At 44.8% G+C, this 19716-nt stretch overlaps 1 protein-coding gene across 5 annotated transcripts in view; it reads left to right on the top strand.

Moving 5' to 3' along the window:
- celf4 (CUGBP, Elav-like family member 4) overlaps window positions 1-19716 on the top strand; it is a 635318-nt gene that overhangs the window by 463957 nt on the left and 151645 nt on the right. For all 5 annotated transcript variants that reach the window (XM_085973941.1, XM_085973949.1, XM_085973954.1 and 2 more), the window contains exon 4: window positions 18234-18377. In XM_085973941.1, the coding sequence (XP_085830067.1) occupies window positions 18234-18377 (144 nt within the window). The remainder of the gene's footprint in view (window positions 1-18233; window positions 18378-19716) is intronic.

The following is a 19716-nucleotide window of genomic DNA, read 5'->3' as shown; positions in this document are numbered from 1 at the left end:
TCGTGGTATCTGGAAAGCCCAGGCCAAATCTGAGAGGTGACCTGTGGCAGAGGTGTCAGGGAAGAGAGATGGTTCCAGCCATGGGAGGCAGGAATTCAACCCCACTGGGTAACAGCTGCAAAAACAGCACCCTGGCAGGGGAGTTAATAGAGCACGAGGAACGTTTGACTGGGAGAAAGATTACAACATCTCACAGCAAAATTACAACGTGAAGCTGTGGACTGTCAAGGCGACTCATCTTGATCATTGTGCTGGCGCTTGATAATCCTCATTCCCCACAAAGCATGTAATTAAAGCTAAGTTAGCATGTCTCAGAATTATTGTGAGCAGATTTATGAAAACCTGCCATTAGCAATATTTTGGCCATATAGATAAAAAGGAAGGCTCAAGTAATTACCATTTTTATGTTATCTACACTACGATAATTCACATGAAAAGGGGCATCAGGAATGTCATCAGTGCTTCCTACCTCGTCCCAGGTGGCCATGCTTCACACTGTTATATGTCACCCAAAGATATTATTTAGACTGCAGAGCGATTAAAGCCACTAACATTAAAATAACGTCTTCTAATTCCTGCTGTGAATGGTGTGGCGGATCTCTTCCCTTCTCCTTTTCTGTTATTCTACTAAATGAACTAATAAATCAGGGAGCTCTGAGATGATGCGCAAAAAGAGTCCCGCACCCTCGCTGGGCTGACGGTCTGCGTGAATCGTCCAGCTGCTGATATTGAGTTATGTCTGGCTCTAATCTCAATTAGAGCCACTATCCTTACCAGTCAGACCTCAAATGTATTATGCAGACAGAAGCTATCAGCGATCAGGCGGATGAGAGTTAGCAGCATTTATTTATTTTTCTTCAATCAAAAAGCAGTACTTTGAAAAAAGACTGAGGGTGGTTGCCAGGGACCTGGGAGAGAATGAATTTGAACAAAACAAACACGTAAAAACAAATAAGAAATAAAGACAGAAAATGTTGGAAAGTTACAGCAGATCAGTCAGTTTTAATGAGGGTGCCAAAATGGCGTCCGACGCTTGTGGGGCGAATCGCGGCAACCGCCATATTGGTGAGGGTGTTAGCGTGAGTGAACGCGTGCCGGAAGTATGCAGAGTAGGCAGATCATAACGTCAATCAGCGTGCAGTGCTGATTTTTTTTAAATTCGTTTATGGGATGTGGGCATCACTGGCAAGGACAGCATTGATTGCCCATCTCTAATTGCCCTTGAGAAGGTGGTGGTGAGCCGCCGCCTTGAACCACTGCAGTCCATGTGGTGAAGGTACTCCCACAGTGCTGTTAGGTGGGGAGTTCCAGGAGTTTGATCCAGTGAGAATGAAGGATCGGCGATGTACTTCCAAGTCAGGATGGTGTGTGACTTGGAGGGGAACTTGGAGGTGGTGGTGTTCCCATGCGCCTGCTGCCCTTGTCCTTCTAGGTGGAAGAGGTCGCGGGTTTGAAAGGTGCTGCCAAAGAATCCTTGGTGCAATCAGTGCCATTTTGGAGCTCAACGCACCAGCTAACGCGCGCTCTTAACCTCGCACAGCTGAACACCAGCAGGAAGGACCCTCCACCAGTGCTATTTAAAGGGATCATCACCTACTTACAGGTTAGTTGCTGATTGATTCCTACTGGCTGTTGCTACGATTCTACAAGTCTTTGGTGCTTTCTATAGTTGGTTCCAGTTGCAAAGGTCTACAGGGAGTGGTGTGGCAGGTGCTGAAGGACTTTTTTCCTGACTTCAAGGCTTCTACACAAACCACTTGCTGCCAGACATGGGTTCACTAGCAGGCATTCCCCTTGGAATACAGCATGACTTGGAGAATGAATATAGAGCAGGACAAACTGCTGGAAGAGGGAGGAGAAGGAGGGGGAGAAGGGCTCTCAGCAGGAGACCATATCTGCCCAGGGTGTTCAGGAAGCAAATCTCCTGCCTGAACCTCAGCAAGGAACAAAGTGTGAGACGTCTGTGCTTCAGTAAGGACGTCCTCACTGAAATCTGCCACCTGCTGCAGCCACAGCTGCAACCTCAGAGCAGGGCAAGGACCAGTGGCTGTGAAGGTGACCGTGGCGATGAACCTTTATGCGTCTGGTACCTTCCAAGCCGGAGCTGGAGATATTTGCAACATTTCACAGTTTGCCGACCACTGTTGCAAAAGGGAGGTCACTGAGGCTCTCTATTGCAAGAGAGCTAATTATATTTCATTCTCTCTTGCCAGAGAACAGCAGGCAGAGCGAGCACATGGCTTTGCTTGGATTGCAAGCTTCCCCATGGTGCAGGGTGCCATTGACTGCACGCACATCACTTTGCAGGTGCCCCATGTCAACTCTGCCATATACTGGAACCGAAAGGGATTCCACTCCTTCAACGTCCAGCTGGTGTGTAACCATAGGCAGCACATCATACAGGTCAATGCCCAGTATCCTGACAGCAGTCATGTTGTGTTCATTCTGTGGCAGTCTGCTGTGCCAGCTGCACTTCAGCCACCGCGGCAAACCAAAGGGTGGCGACAAGGGCTATCCGCTAATGACATGACTGATAACTCTGGTGTGCAACCCATGCACACATGCGCAGCATGCATATAATGAAAGCCATGCTGCCATATGAAATGTGATAGAGCAGACCATTGGCGTGCTGAAACTACGCTCCCGCTGCCTGGACCACTCTGGAGGAGCCCTGCAGTACTCGGCAGAGTGGGTGTGAAGAATTCTGGTGGTCTGCTGCATGCTGCACAACCTCATCTTATTGAGGGCACAGCTGTTACCAGCAACTATACGGCAACCAGCTGAGGAGCAGGTGCATGAGGAGCAGGTGAAGGAGGAGGAAGAAGAAGGGAAGGGGCAACTTAGACAGCCCCTTTCTGTCCGGGCTGTCCACAAAGAACTCAATCTAGTGTGATACCAGTAACCGCAACCCCAATTCACCAACAGTCCCACACCCTACCTTCCCTCTGTCACTGATTCTCACAGCGTACGCTTAGTCACAATGCAAAAATAAAAGCAATAGCCATCCCAATAATGGCCAGCACCATCTCCTCAATGGGGTTTAGGATAATCAGGCATGCAGGTTAGCCGGTTAGCTCCTGCTGCCTCCCGTTGTGTGCCACCTTGTCCTGTAAGAGAGAGAGAAGTGTGTCAGTGAGTGTGGTGCAATCTGTTTTGATGATGTGGCTGCCATGGTTGAATAGCTGGAAGTGTGTGCAAGCTGTGAGATGTGGGTGTGAAGCTTGCAACAGTGCTAAGTGTGTGAGGGTGAGGAATGTTAGGTAGGAGACTTGATTGATAGAAATTGTTGGTAGGTGAGTGATGGGGTATGGCGAATTGAGGAGTGTCTCAGGCTAGTGGTGCAGTTGGTAGGATATGGCATTTGAAGATGCAGTCACTGACCTTGACCACTCCTGTGAGGTCATTGAACTTCTTGCGGCACTGCATCTAGGTCCTCGGGGCTATACTCCTGGCATTGCCCGCCACGGCTATCTGCTCCCACTGCCTTTTGACCATTTGACTAGGGGGCCTCTTTCCTCCCGTGGGTACAGGATATATCTCCTCTTTTCCACCTCCTCCACCAAGACCTCCAGTGCAGCGTCGGAAAACCTTGGAGCCCATTCTCTCCCCTGTTCTACCATTCCTCACTCTTTCACAGGTCAGAATCTTTTCAAACACAACTCCCAGCACTTGCTCCAGGCACAATGCACCTCCCATTAAGAGGTGCAGACCAGCTTTAAGTAGTGCAGGCTAGCTTTAACTGGTGCTAGCCTCTCATGATATTGGCCCCCTGCTGATGCGTCCAGCCAATGAACAGCGCAGTTAGCGCTGGCTGGATGCTGCAATCATTTAAATGAGCAGGCAGCACAAAGTTGGTGTGCTGCCTGCATCGCAATCAACAGGTGTGGGTTAATCGCGCATCGCAATCCCCATGCCTGTTTTCGGGGGCTATCGAATTTAGTGGCCTATGAGTTTGTTGTTGTTCTCAGTTTTACTTTAGCTTTAACAGAAATTAAAGTAAAAATACTCAGACTGCTTTGAACTAAATTTGCATTGCAGCACATACAGTTTCTGCCGCACTGCACCGCGGTGGGGAGGATTACGCTACAACAAGCAGCAAGGTATTTAGAAGGGATTGTTCCACAAGCATAATCTGGCTAAAAGTAATCACAGAGACAACAACACACCTTTAATTAACATTTCACAGAAATCCTTATCAATCTAAAACAACCGCAAATAAGAAGATGGTGCCCCACAGGCCGTTTATTTTTTTTAAATAATGCTTACAGCAAATATTTTGATGAAGAAAAAGAAAATTCTTTGACCCAGTACAATGTTCCTATACAGTCACCTAAAAGAAGTCAGAATATGCAGAGCAGGTCATTCAGCATGTAAAAGAGAAAGATAGGTTGATGTTTCGTGTGTAGCACTGAGTTCTGATTAAAGGATCTCCAAAGTGGTTAGCACTGTTGCCTCACAGCGCCAGGGACCCGGGTTCGAATCCGGCCTCGGGTGACTGTCTGTGTGGAGTTTGCACATTCTCCCCGTGTTTGCGTGGGTTTTCTCCGGGTGCTCCGGTTTCCTCCCACAGTCCAAAGATGTGCGGGTTAGGTTGATTGGCTATGATAAATTGACCCTTAGTGTTAGGGGGATTAAATACGTGGGGTTACGGGGATAGGGTGGGATATGTGTTGGTGTAGGGGTTACGGGGATCGGGTGGGATATGTGTCGGTGCAGGCTCGATGGGCCGAAATGGCCTCTATCTGCACTGTGGGGTTTCTGTGATTCTGTGATCTGAAACACTAATCTGTCTTTCTCTTTCAAGTGCTGACTGACCTCCTGTGTATTTCCAGCAATTCTGTTTTATCATTCCGATTTCCAGCATTTACATTTAGTACTTTTCATCTCACTTAAGCAGATACTGAAAGAGCCCACTTGAAGCTTACCAGTTGTCTATCGCAGTAGCCGCAACCCAAAACCAACAGTCATCTGATTTTTGTTCGCGTCTCACATCTATTCCTGAAGAAAATTAGGAGGAAAAATTGGGTTGCTTTGCGCCTCCCGTTAGCGCCCCTGGGGTGCACTAACCGGGTACAAAACCCCTAGCGCCCGGGCGCAAAGCCCCTAGCGACGGGCACAGCACCGCTAACGCCTCCTGTGAAATTCAGTGGGTGGTTAGCAGTGGCGGTAGCCGGTAGCGCCCCACAGCGCTGTGCCACCGGTGATGACATTATCGCCGTGCACAGCGCCCCGCTTGCACCCCGGCCACAAACTTCACTTGCACCCCCTGACCTATTGCCAGGTGATATGTCCGACCAGTTCAGAGGGCATATTGGCAGCAGCAGCAGCACAAATTAAAGGCCAGGTGCCGGGTGGCCATTTTTCTTTTGGCCGACTGCCAGCACCTGATCCTTCTTACCTCTGTATACGGGGTGTTGGCTGCGATCGCTCAGCCCGGCACGCCTCTTGAGTGTCGGGCTGTTTTCCCGGCACCCCGCTCCCTGGTGGTCCAACAGGGCCCCGGTGCACGCAGCGCTAGGCCCTTCCCCTTTAATCAGGGGTGGGAGGCCTGCAATACCGCGGCGCTACGAGCCGCCGCGTGTGGCGCTGTTGCACGTAGTGCCGTGAAATTCACTGGTAGCGCCCCAAAAAGGAGGGGGAGCGTTTTCCAGTTGTGCCCTGCCTCCTGCTTGGGGCGCTACTACTGAATTTACGGCGCAGGGGCACTAACCTTTTCGGGCCACTAAAATTAACGCCCCAAAGGGCGCTCCACCGAATTTTTCCCCCTTAATGCTTTCTGTTGCAAATGCCTGTTATGTAAAAAAAAAATTTAAATTGTCCATTAATTTTTTTCCCTTCTTTGCAATGTAAATTACATTAAGGCACACCTGGAATTGTCTGCATAGCTGCTGAGATAGCAGCTTTTCTTTATTTCCTACCAAAACATAGTGAACAAAATCTGGACTAACAGGACCCAAGGTCAACACGTGACCCACCAGTGAAGTCAAAGTTTACCTGCTCTCCTGGTAACATAGAATTTGCCAAAATGCTGCTAGACAATCAAAATGTACTCAAAATTTTCTAGTTGGTTTTTCAATTATTTTAATATTTACTCCTCCTGAGTTTCCCTTCAGGTCAGGACACACCACAAGAAATGTTTCTGAGCTGTAAAGTAAGCAGGTTCTATTTATTGTCCTGCACTGGACAGTTATTTAAAAGTTATGCCAACCAGGATGCCCGTTCCAACGGCGAAAAAGCTGCCGTGATTTTAAGTCCCGGGCCCCATTTGAATCCGACTAGAGAGCTGCGGGCACCAAGCTGGTGTCATCCACAGGAATGTCAGTCGGCTGGTGTGCCAGCGGCAGCTGTAGGTAGGCCCTGGGAGACGGGGGTGGGGGGAGGAGGAAGAGGCAAGGCTAAGGGGGGCGGGCAGCAGCCAGCAGTATTTAATTTCAAATTTACCTTTCCAGGGCATCTTTGGCTCTATTAAGAAGGACTGGAGAACAGCTAACGTAGTACCATTATTCAAGAAGGGTAGTAGGGATAAACCAGGGAATTACAGGCCAGTGAGCCTAACATCAGTGGTAGGGAAATTATTGGAAAAAATTCTGAGGGACAGAATCAGTCTCCACTTGGAGAGGCAAGGATTAATTAGGGATAGCCAGCATGGCTTTGTCAAGAGAAGATCATGTCTGACCAATTTGATTGAATTTTTCGAGGGGGTGACTTGGTGTGTGGATGAGGGTAGTGCAGTGGATGTGGTTTACATGGATTTCGGTAAGGCTTTTGATAAAGTCCCGCATAGGAGACTGGTCAGGAAGGTAAGAGCCCATGGGATCCAGGGCATAGATAGGGTAGATAGAAAGGAACTTTTCCCCTTAGCAGAGGGGTCAATAACAAGGGGGCATAGATTCAAGGTAAGGGGCAGGAGGTTTAGAGGGGATTTGAGGGAAAACTTTTTCACCCAGAGGGTGGTTGGAATCTGGAACTCACTGCCTGAAAGGGTGGTAGAGGTAGGAACCCTCACAACATTCAAGAAGCATTTGGATGAGCACTTGAAATGCCATAGCATACAAGGCTACGGACCAAATGCTGGAAAATGGGATTAGATTAGACAGGGCTTGATGGCCGGCGCGGACGCGATGGGCCGAAGAGCCTCTTTCTGTGCTGTATAACTCTATGACTCCATGACTCTATTACTACTGAAACTGGTTGGAGAGTGCATGGCGCACACTCTGATCATTTCTATCCTAAAATGGCAATCGGGGTCCTTTGTAAGCTATAGGACCCCAATTTACATATTAAAGGGGGCCTACCACCTGAAACAGGCAGTAGCTTTGGCCACCCAACAGTAGGCCCCTGTAAAAGTGACAGCGGGCCAAACATCTGGGTTAACGAGGCGGTAAGTCTACCGACCTCATTTTAAAACAACTACCACCCCGTTAACGCTGATTTTGGCAGATAAATTTGACCCCACGATCTTAAAAGACATTTTTTATTTTCGCGCCATGAACTGCCAGCCTGTATCGACGGGCAGACTACTCACTTTGGCTACAGCAAGACAATATTACGGCCAGTAGCCGCCAGTGTCGCTCACTATGGCAGGTTATGCTTACTGCCATCAACACTGCTGCCTCCAGATGAGTCTCGCAAGAACCTCTCAAGTTGCTGCTTGTGGCCTCCAGTGGTAGCGCTGCCTCAGTTATATTAAAGGGATGCCAGGGCGTGCAGCAGTGCGATAACATAAAGGAGCATAGAGCAGATGTGTGGGTGGAGCTCACCCAGCCTGCGGATGCCTCGCTGAGGCACGGACAGGACGGAGGCCTCTGCTTTTGTTCTCAGTTCTTAAATGCACTATTGTAGAAGATTAAGTGGTGATTTGATTGATGTTTTAGGATCTTGAAAGGAATTGATAGGGTTGATAGGGTTGATAGAGAGAAACTTTTCCCACTGGTGGGGTAGTCTATGAAAAGGGGGCATAATCTTAGTATCAAAGCCAGGCCATTCAGGAGAGAAGTTAGGAAACACTTTTTCACACATAGGGTGGTATATGTATGGAGCTCTCTCCCACATAAAGCAGCAGATGCTAGCTCAATTAATAACTTAAAATCTAAGATCGATAGATCTTTGCTAGCCATGGGTATTAAGGGATATGGAGCCAAGGCGGGTGGATGGAGTTAAGTCACAGATCAGCCATGATCTCATTGAATGATGAAACAGGCTCGAGGGGCTGAATGGCCTTCTCACGTGCTTCTGTTCATAGAAACTTAGAAGATAGGAGCAGGAGTAGGCCATTCAGCCCCTCGAGCCTGCTCCGCCATTCAATGAGATCATGGCTGATTGTACAGGCCGCGCTAGACGTGCTCCTATCTAGCTATCCAGCAAGTTAAACACTCATTCAAAAATAATTATTCCTGAAGCGGTTGCTGTTTTGAAGCTTTTACTTGAACAAATTTGTGAAACTGTAAACAAAGACAAAGTATGTTTTGTACATAAACTGAGTACTATACATTCGATATTACATAAGATATAAACATATTTACAACAGTAGAATGGACTAATTGTATAACTAACTAACATTTGAACTAACTTCTGTAACTATTAAATATTAACCGTTTATAAACATAGTATTATCAAAATATTACTCTGACAACATTGCTATTATGCTAAGAACCAAAGATACTCACAGATATTGCGCTTGGCCTAACATATGAAATCAGATTACGTTGGATTGTAAATGGAACCTCTCATGGCAGATTCTCCATTACTCGAGTCAGGTTCTTCCTAGCAAAACTGCTTCCTGGGGTCAACAGGAAGAAAGGTAGGAAGGTCAAATGACCTCTCACAGGAAGAAAGGAACAAAGGTCAAATGACCTCACACAGAAAGAAAGGAACAAAGGTCAAATGACCTTTCCAGTATACAAACTGTTAACACAATAACCACCACCAGAGGGTGCTATTGCATGTAAAAATGTCCAGAATGTCACATAATGTCCATCGGTCCAGAACACTGATCATCCAAATTCAGTACCCTGTCCCTGCTTTCTCCCCATATCCCTTGATCCCTTTAGCCTTAAGAAATATATCTAACTCCTTCTTGAATATATTTAATGAATTGGCCTCTACTGCCTTCTGTGGTAGAAAATTCCACAGGTTCACCACTCTCTGGGTGAAGAAATTCCTCCTCATTTCTGCCCTAAATGGCTTACCCCTTCTCCTTAGACTGTGACCCCTGGTTCTGGACTCCCCAACCATCGGGAACATCCTTCCTGCATCTAGTCTGTCCAGTCCTGTCAGAACTTTATAAGTTTCAATGAGACCCCCTCTCATTCTTCTAAACTCCAGCGAGTATAAGCCCAATCGACCCAATCTCTCCTCATACGTCATTCCTGCAATCCCAGGTATTAGCCTGGTGAATCTTCGCTGCACTCCCTCCATGGCAAGAACATCCTTCCTCAGATAAGGCGACCAAAACTGCACACAATACTCAAGATGTGGTCTCACCAAAGCCCTGTACAACTGCAGCAAGACATCCTTGCTCCTGTACTCAAACCCTCTTGCTACGAAGGCCAACATACCATTTGCCTTCTTAACTGCCTGCTGCACCTGCATGCTTACCTTCAGCGACTGGTGTACAAGGACACCCAGGTCTCGTTGCACTTCCCCTTCTCCCAATCTATTGCCATTCAGATAATAATCTGCCTTCCTGTTTTTGACACCAAAGTGGATAACCTCGCATTTATCCATGTTATATTGCATCTGCTATGCTTCTGCCCAATCACCCAACCTGTCCAAATCATCCTGGAGTTTCTCGGCATCCTCCTCACAGCACACACGCCCACCCAGCTTTGTGTCATCTGAAAACTTGGAGATATTACATCTAGTTCCCTCGTCTAGATCATTTATATATTGTGAATTCCTGTGATAAGAAAAGCTAATTTCTGGTTTAAATTGGATGGATTCCTATTGAATGACCTAGCCCCACAGCATCCGCCGTCTGGTAAAGGCAAGACATTTTAGCAAGTTAGTAAATGGACAAAAGAACGACGTATCATCAGTGACATGATTTCATGACTGATTGCATCTATTTATTTTTCAGCCACTCCAGGGCTGTGGGTGAGTTTACTGCTCCATACACAGTTGGGTTCCAGGGGCAGCCTGTAAGTGCCCTTGTTGGACGGAACGTCTGCTTTGTTTCACCCAACGAAACCATCACAGACCTGGTCACATCAATAATGCAACCGCATCCTTTTTTACACTTTGTGCTTTAACCAGCTGAAATACAGGGCTGAATTTTAATAGGAAAAGGCGGGTTGGGGATGGGGGAGCTTCAAAGAGGTCTGATTTTCATGGGAAGCCTCTGTTTCCCACCCACAGCCAGCCAGATTGAGAGGCTGGCTGGCTGCGGGCGGGCAAGCCTGCGGCACTAGGCCACACAGAGGAGGAACAAAGGAACAGGAGTAGCCCATTGAGCCCCTCGAGCCTGTTCCGCCATTCAATGCGATCATGGCTGATCTGCGACCTAACTCCATATACCTTGCATTACCTTGAAGGATATACTTGCATTGGAGGCAGTTCAGAGAAGGTTCACGAGGTTGATTCCGGAGATGAAGGGGTTGTCTTATGAAGAAAGGTTGAGCAGGTTAGGCCTATACTCATTGGAGTTTAGAAGAATGAGATGGGATCTTATTGAAACATACAAGATTCTGAAGGGGCTTGACAGGGTAGATGCAGAGAGGATGTTTCCCCTCGTGGGGGAATCTAGAACTAGGGGGCATTAGGACTCATGTTGGGAGGACTCGCAAAAATCAACATTTCATTGTGCAGTACACACGTCTGCTGCATATATGACAAATAAAATTGAATTGAATGGAATTGAATTGAATTGAATAATTTCAGAATAAGGGGGCACCATTTTAAAATGGAAATGAGGAATTTCTTCTCTCAGAGGGTTGTGAATCTTTGGAATTCTCTTCCCCGGAGAGCTGTGGAGGTTGGGTCATTGAATATATTTAAGGTGGAGATAGACAGATTTTTGAATGGTAAGGGAGTCAAGGGTTATGGGGAGTGGGCAGGGAAGTGGAGTTGAGGCCAAGATCAGATCAGCTATTATCTTACTGAATGGTGGAGCAGGCTCGAGGGGCCAAATGACCTACTCCTGTTCCTACGTCTTATGTTCTTATATAACCCCCTTTGGCCCATATCCCTTAATACCATTGGTTAACAAAAAGCTATCAATCTCAGATTTAAAATTAACAATTGATCTAGCATCAATTGCCGTTTGCGGAAGAGAGTTCCAAACTTCTACCACCCTTTGTGTGTAGAAGTGTTTCCTAATTTCACTCCTGAAAGGTCTGGCTCTAATTTTTATACTATGCCCGCTAGTCCTAGAATCCCCAACCAGCGGAAATAGTTTCCCTCTATCTACTCTATCTGTTCCCCTTAATATCTTGAAAACTTCGATCAGATCACTTTTAACCGTGTAAATTCTAGGGGATACAACCCTAATTTGTGTAATCTCCCCTCGTAACTTAACCCTTGAAGTCCGGGGGAGGGAGAGATCGTGGGGGGGGGCGCGGGGGAGTCCGAAGACAATTGCGGGGGGCCGGAAGCGGCTGGAGGAGCACAGGAGGGGTCCAAAGATGATTATGGGGGGCCAGGAAGTGGCCGGTGGAACACGGTGGGGGGTGGGGGGAGCGGGGGGGGGGCGATGAAGGACTGCGGGCCGGGAGGAGTACGAAGGGACTGGGGGTTGGGTGTCTCATCAAGATCGCAGGGCAGGAGGAGTGGTGAGGTGCGGTCTGCAGAAGATCAGAGGCACTGGTCCATGGGCGGGGGGTTTCTGCAGAAGATTGCAGGCCAGGAGCAGCACAGGGAAGGTTGGAGGAGCAGGCGAGAGGCATCGGAGGCCTGGGAGGGGGGATTGGTGGCCTGGGGGGTGAATCGGAGGTCTCGGGGTGGGGGGGTGATCGGAGGCCCCATGGGAAGGTCTCTGACCGGGGGTGTGGGTTAGGCAGTGAACCTGGATCCAGGAGGTTAACTCTGGATGCAGCAGTCTTCGCCTTGCTGTAACTGCCGGGTTTTATGAAGTGGGTAAAACCCGACCAGCTAGAGTTAAACATAAAATGGAGGTTAAAGAAGCGGCTTCCAGCCTCATTATAATATTTAAATAGACGGCCCGCCTCCTGGCAGCGGGTTGGCTGCCCCCCCCCATCCCACCTCTCATCCTGCCTCCGTTAAAACTGGAAGTGAGCCGGTTGGAGGTGGGTTCAGGTCAGGATATCTGCGTTTCTCCAATTCTGGCCACTTACACATTCTTGATTTTCATCGTGCACCATTGACAGCCAGGCTTTCAACTACTGAGGCCCTAAGCTCTGGAATTACTTCCCTAAACCTCACCGCCTCTCTACCTCTCCTTCTTTAAGATGTTTCTTAAAACCTACCTCTGCCCTAATGTCGCCTTATGTGGCTCAGTGTCAAATTTTGTTTGATAACGCTCCTGTGGAGCACCGTGGGACATTTTACTACTTTTAAGGTGCTTTTTAAATGCGAGTTGTTGTTGAACAGAATTTTGCTTTCCAAAATTTGCACTAAACTCTTTACTTTTTAATCTTTTTAACTATTCAAACATGAACTCAAGAACCACTAGCACCTACTACAAATAATATAACCATTGATAATGAATTCTATTAACCATTTGAAGAAGGAAAGCTTTTCGTTCAAGCCATTGCAGCACCTTTGTAACAACAGAGGATATTTTTCAAGGGCCTTGTATTCTTCCTCTTAAATGCGCTCAATTTGCAAAGGCTTTAAGATGATCAGTACAAATCTACAAACTACAATAAAAATGTAAAAAAAAATTCTGTCATGCATCCTTATAATGCCTTTTTGATTGTTCTGTCCGCATGACTAAAACACAGCTGCACACCTCAATATGGTTTCAGAGGTGTCCAGACATCTGCCTAAAATAAGCAGTTATTAACATAGCTGATCAAGTACTGGAATGTATCTCGAGGGCATTTCACTGTAAGTCGAAACAGGTTATTTTTATCTTTTGAAATTGATTCCTAATGACATGCCTAGAATATTTTATGCAACTTTTCAAAAGGGATCGGGATTCTACATTACGGACTCATGGAACTGAATTACTTTTGACTGGAGTTATTAGGGATCAATTTTATATGTTAGCAATTGCCCACCATTAATATCCTGTGGGTTACCATTGACCAGAGGTTGGATCAGCTGTATCAACACCACGGGAACAAGAGCAGGCTGGGTACTCTGTGACAAGGCTCACCCCCTGACCCCTCAATGCCTCTCCACTGTGTGCATGGCTCAATTCAGGAGAGTGATAGAATAATCACCATTTGACACCATTCAGGACTAAGAAATCCATTTGGTAGGTACCCATGCAACAAACTCTATATCCATCTGCTCCACCACCAGCATATTGTGACTGCCGTATGTACTCTGCAGGATGTACTTCATCAACATGATGAGCTTAGTTCGACAGCATCTCTCAACCCCACGGCTTCTACCACCCAGATTGACGAGAACACCATCACTTCCAACTTCCCCTTCCAGTCACACACCACCTTAACTTGCACATATATTGCCATTCCTTTATCATCATTGAGCTAATTTCCTGGAATTTCCTACCTAACACCATTGTGGGAGTATCAGCACCACAAATACTGCAGCCATTTAAGGAGAAAGTGCACCACCATCTTTTCAGGGCAACAAATTATGATTAATGAACCAGACCTGCCAGTGTCGCCCACATTTTGAAAACAAATGACAAAAAACCATGTGGCACCGAGCTTACGCAAGTATGTATCAAGAATTTTAGTGCAGAGCTCCTTGCTCCTTCTTTGCAACAGGCACAATTTGCAGCCAAGTAAAATGAATGGATGGAAAATTGTGCACACCATAAATTGGGCACATTGAGCTCTGCAGCTGAGTTCCCAATATGCACTCCTGTCACGCAAAACTCTGCACCAGGAGCGCTAACTGGTACAATCTACCCCACAGAGACATGCTTCAGCTTCCTGCAATGGGGCATAAATAGTGTGACTGTCAATAAATTATTTAATTTGGACTGCAACTGCAAGAGTATAGAACATTACTGTAAAAGTTAACACGCTTTAATTGAATAGAATTAAGTAATGGATATGTGGAATGGGCATCTTGCAAATCAGTTAATGCTATGTTGATTTAACTTGTTCAAGAAACAAGAACAGGATCAAAGACTATAAGGAGAAATGTAGTCACAGATGATTGTTCTCGATGGAGCATAATGATGCTTGTGCTACTGTGACCATGAATAAGTTATTCAAACAAGGAGGACTTAATCATTCATCATGGAACAACATCCCAGCAAGAAACAGTTGAGGGTATCTCCACAACTGGACAAAATGAGCCAAATGGCCTCTTTTTCTGTCCTTTCTGATGTTCTTATATTATCTCCTCTATGGAACTCTTACGTAAAACATCGCTTGAAATGCTAATTGCCATCCCCTGTAGTCACTTTGCTTGAACATGAACCTTACAACGTGACTGAAGTATTGCAAAAGTAGCATTCTTGTTTAGTTTTTGAATTAGCCAGTTGACGTACACTACTGGATCTTCCACGGCTTTGCTTGTGGGTTGAGGAGGTTGGACTATGTGTCTGGTCAGATGTAAGAAGCAGGGTTCGAGCTAAAGATGAAGGCCAGCACCAAGACTTTGGATGAGGTTAGGTGGCAGACTGAGGTTTTGGGTGTGCATTTAGTGGGGCAGGGGTTAGGGAGGAAAGTTAATTTACAAAAGAAAAAAATGAAATAAACAAGACAGTTAAGCCCAGGAGCAGAGCAGAGGTAGGCCTGGGAAGGGAGTATAGATGGAGGTGGGTGCAGGTACAGAGCAGGGATTGGGCTCTTTAAATTAAGTCAGAAACTCTGGCATCTCAACATCATTCTGCTGTAAATGGAGTTTCTTAAATGATTCTAGGATTATTGCCTCTATATGGAAGTCTATTCCGCATGCTGATCACTCTTTGTGTGAAGGCGAGTTATAGGTTTGTACAGGTAATCCTTCTGTCATTTTATTGCTAGGAACATCCATTATCCTCAAAGCGACACTATTATCAAAAGCATTCCTCTCAGTTCAGTCTGAACACGGCAGAGGAGTTTCATGGTGGCTGCGCCTTCATGATTTTTATTTGGCTGGAATATTATTGGAGAGAATTTTTGTTTTAGTGGAAAGTGATTGGGGAGAAAATTTTAATTGCCTGCAAAACTTTTATTTAATATGATTGGCAAATAAAAAAGAAAATAGCCAGAGATTTAACCAATGAAGAAGAAAGACACTAAACTAATGAAGAAAATGAAAATTGACAGACTTGACAGTCATGATGTAGACAAAGGAAATGACAGGACAAGAAATGTTACTATAAAAATATATATACATTATAATTACACACTTGAATGAAAAATGGTAATGTATTCATGTTCTTTTTATCAAGAATTCCTTCTCAGTGAACACTTCTGACTTTTGACTAACATTTGGGAGCAAATGAGTTATTTGCTTAACTTGAATTAATCAAATAAATTAGCACACTTCGCTTTATTTTAAATTGAGATACAAATTTAATGCAATTAAGAAATTATTCTAATGATGATGAGTAGGAAATGATTTTGCACATTAAAAAATACTTTACTCCAGGATATGTAAGATTAAGGAGCATCAGTTGGAATAATGTCTATATGCTGTCTGGTGGAATTCTTTTTGTTGGCTTCTGCAGTGCAGCAAGTAGACATGCTGAAGGCTGTTCAGAACCAAAAGTAAACTGAGCTCAGACAGTCTTTGTTTATTGGAGATTTTCTGGTCTCGGCAACAAATATACTCCAAACACGCATTCAAACCAGCTAAATTATGCATAAAGGTTAAGGAAGCTGAGCTTAATTTCTTTGGAAAAGAGTAGACTTCAATGTGACTTAATTGAGACTTGAAGATTATGAAGGAAAATTATAATATTCTCTATGATGAAATATTTGAATACCAGGGGACATACATTAAAAATGAGGAAATTTGGATTAACTTTGCCACCCAAAAGGTAGTAGTGTTGTTTAACAAATTGTTAGGGAAGGTCATTAATGTAAATGGATTCAAAAACCTAAAGGTGTTGGCAATAAATCTGCTGTTGCCATTTACAGCTCCTCTCGACCCATCTTTTGTTTCTTTATTTGTACCATTATCAACCCCTTTTGCCTTGCCCCATCATCTTTTTTGTCATTTAATCTCTCCTGCCTTCCATTATATCACAGATCTTCCCTTAAGTTCTTTCCTTTCTCCCCCCACCACCACCGCCCACCCCCCCCCCACTTTCCCTGCCTCTGTACTTGCTTAAAACCGATTACATCTCTAACTTATGCCAGTTCTGACGAAAGGTCATCGACCTGAAACGTTAACTCTGTTTCTCTCTCCACAGATGCTGCCTGACCTGCTGAGTATTTCTGGCATTTTCTGTTTTTATTGTAAAGGAGCTTGTTCTAACCCCTGACTTTGAAATGTTTAATGCTAAATACAAGCAGAATAACAATCGCGGTTCCATCATCTTCAGTCATGGCTCTCTCTCACCCTTCCTGGAAAAACTAATAATAACTGCCTTAAAATTGTGCTGCAGGATAATAAAATAGATGGATCAGTGTTTTGGGTAAAATAGTGGAGAGGAATTTAATAAAAGCACATTAAGCATTCAAACACGAACATTCCATAGTAGAATGTGGTAGAGACTGAAAAGTCTGCACTTCCTCATCAAAATTATACTGGGTTCAAGTATCAAAGCATCATTAGATTTATGTTTTGCTGTGTATATAAAATTCATATTTTTTATATATCGGGTTTATGTTATGTCTATTTTTCCCTCAGTTCTATACTGAAATTCTAAGACAGTTTGACTAACTGCCTTGAGTCACTGTTACAGCTTCTTAAAAGGAAAGCTGAAAACAATTCATCAAAGCTAATCCCAGCGCTCCAAGGAATTATATATAAAATAACCAAACAAGTTATCGCTTGATGAGTGGGCTTTCTCTCGCTCTTAGCTTCCAACTTCTCTCTCATAGTAATATATCTTGTCTTTATTTTGTTCCTCCTAAATTCCCAGTGTACCACATCCTACATATTCTTCATTCTCCTGCCTGCATCCACATTCCCACCTTGACTTATTTCTTTTCAGGTCCTCAAAACTGGGACTCCTTACTGCCCCCTACCACCACTCTTCCCTTTTTCCTGTAATCTACAGGTTTTGAAACCCAAGCTTGCCATCACCTCACCATTGCTTTTTAATTCATCCTGTCTATTATCTCTTTTCAATCTTGCAGGCAACGTGCACTATGGGCACTGGCTCCACATCTAGGTGTCTCAATAAAAAAAGTATTTGCCTTGTTCTAGGATTCCTGGCTGGTGTTTGATGCTTTACATTGGCTTGCCTACAGTTTCATTCAATTTATAAATTTCATTATTGCTCAGGACAAGCATTGTTTTTAAAATTATTTTTTTATAGATTTCAGTTAAAATTCAATATTCTAAAACAAGGTCAAAGCACCTGGTCAGAACCACACTTGGTGCTTATTGCATTGAGCAGGTCACATTCCATTGTTCTCAATGCTATGTTCTATCTCAGTCGAAATCCACTGTGTGATTGTCCCTGAAACGGCCAAGTTGGTTCAGATGACAACTAATTACAAGGCCACAAATATTGGTTGGAGCTTCATTTGGTAGAATTAACTGTGTTGAGTACCTTGTGTGCAACTGTCAAAATTCCAGGCCATGATCCCAGCAGAGTTTAAGAAAACAAATTCTCATCTGGATCTGTAAACAGAAGTGTGTTCTTTTATTGCCTATAGCGACAGCCTGAGCACTAATAAACTGGCCCCAAAGTAATCCTAGAATGAAATGGGATTGCTTGAAGGAGGCACTATGAAAGTGAAATTTTAAAAAGGCCAGGAGTCAGGATGTGTTGCAGTCCGGATAATTTGATTGTGCTGATAACAGATGATGCTCAGAAAAGAAATGAACCACGGCTTGTTGGTGTTCTCTGTTATCACCAAAAACATGTTTTTCGCAAATTGAAAACGTACAACCTTCCTGTCCGAAATATTGCAAATCAAAGTCAGAAGCAGCAAGAGCTCAATGAGACTACTGGGAGGTTACATGGAGTCGTGGCGGTGCTGCTCAGCACCTCTATTGATTAGTTTTTTCTTTCTGCCTTCCAGGGGGCGTCTTCAAGCCTAGTGGTAAAATTTGCCGACACCGACAAGGAACGCACAATGCGTCGCATGCAGCAAATGGCGGGGCAGATGGGGATGTTCAACCCAATGGCAATCCAATTTGGTGCATACGGTGCCTACGCTCAAGCGGTAAGTGGCATCCTTATTTCATTGCAGAAGCAGAGCGCGATTTCTGAAACGCCCCTGCACATTGATGCTGGCTATCGGGCAGTGAAAGTGCTTATCTTGTCCAGCAAATTGAATTAGAACAGGAATAATTCATGATTTCAGTAAAGTGTTACTAATATGCAAATCTATAATTATTACGGTAATTATACATTAATATCTATAATAGATATATTACAGTATATCTATATGTAACAGATGTATTATATATTCATATATCTATATTACATCTATATAATTTTCCTCCATGTTAAACATTCCAGTCAAGAAAGTGTAACTGAGTACTGGTGAATGGTAGATTTCAGTAACCTTTGCTTCAAAGGCACAAATATCCAAGCCATTTAAAGCAGCATTGTTACCATGGTAACACTGTCTTCCAAGACAGTTTATAGTGGTTTATGTGGACATGGTAACAACGCGTTATCGGATGCATCTAGCACTTCTAGTGATTTTAAATGAAAAATTCAGCTAAAATTCTGAAAACCTCACCATAATAGTTTGCATTGCAGCAGAATGGATAAAGGAACCAATAATACAGCTGTGGTGCCTCATCGTTGAGACTGCAGCCTCTCAGGTGCTGCTTGCACCTGCACCCCACATAGCTGATCTTGCAGCATGATGTGAGGTCCGCTAATTTAACTATTTTCTTGGTGCTCTTGGCACTTAGTGTATGTGTATTGGGCACGCCACTGGGGTCAGGACTGCATTATCTGTCAGCGGCAGATATTAAAGAGCACTGTTGCCCTTAAGCTGGGAATTGGTTATATACTTGAAAAGGACTATGGGCAAAGTGCGGGGGTGTGGGGCTAGTTTGATAGCTCTTTCAAAGAGCCGGCACAGACACGATAGGTCAAATGGCCTCTTTCTGTGCTATATAGGTCTCTGATTCTAACTGAGTCAATTTTTGAAGGAAGAAATTAGCTCAGGCCACAACAGGCCCACTCTTGGATCGGCGTCTGGAGGCCAAGCAACAGGAAATACCGAAATTAAGATTAACACTAGTTAGAAGATAGGGCCGAACAGAAAAAAGGTAGATTTTTCTTTGTAGCCTTCCCTTTAAGCATCTGTTTGAAACAGGTACTGAGCTTTTCAGGCACTCTAGCAATGTTATTCTCAGCTCCCTTCATTTGAATAGAAACTAGCTTCTTGGTGAACTTTGCGCAGTCACCAAGCAGGCTCGACAGGCTCAGAGCACTTGTGCAGCACACTATGTTGGGCTTTGAGTAGGCTCACACCTCAGCACCCACTAATACCAGGCTCTTGCTTCAGGGCCCAATGATCTCATTATCTACCCCACAATGCC

This window comes from Somniosus microcephalus, chromosome 2 (genome assembly GCF_052327205.1).
Source record: "Somniosus microcephalus isolate GS21.2 chromosome 2, FLI_Smic_1.0, whole genome shotgun sequence".
Taxonomy (NCBI): Eukaryota; Metazoa; Chordata; class Chondrichthyes; order Squaliformes; family Somniosidae; genus Somniosus; species Somniosus microcephalus.
This window is presented reverse-complemented; position numbering and strand designations above follow the sequence as displayed.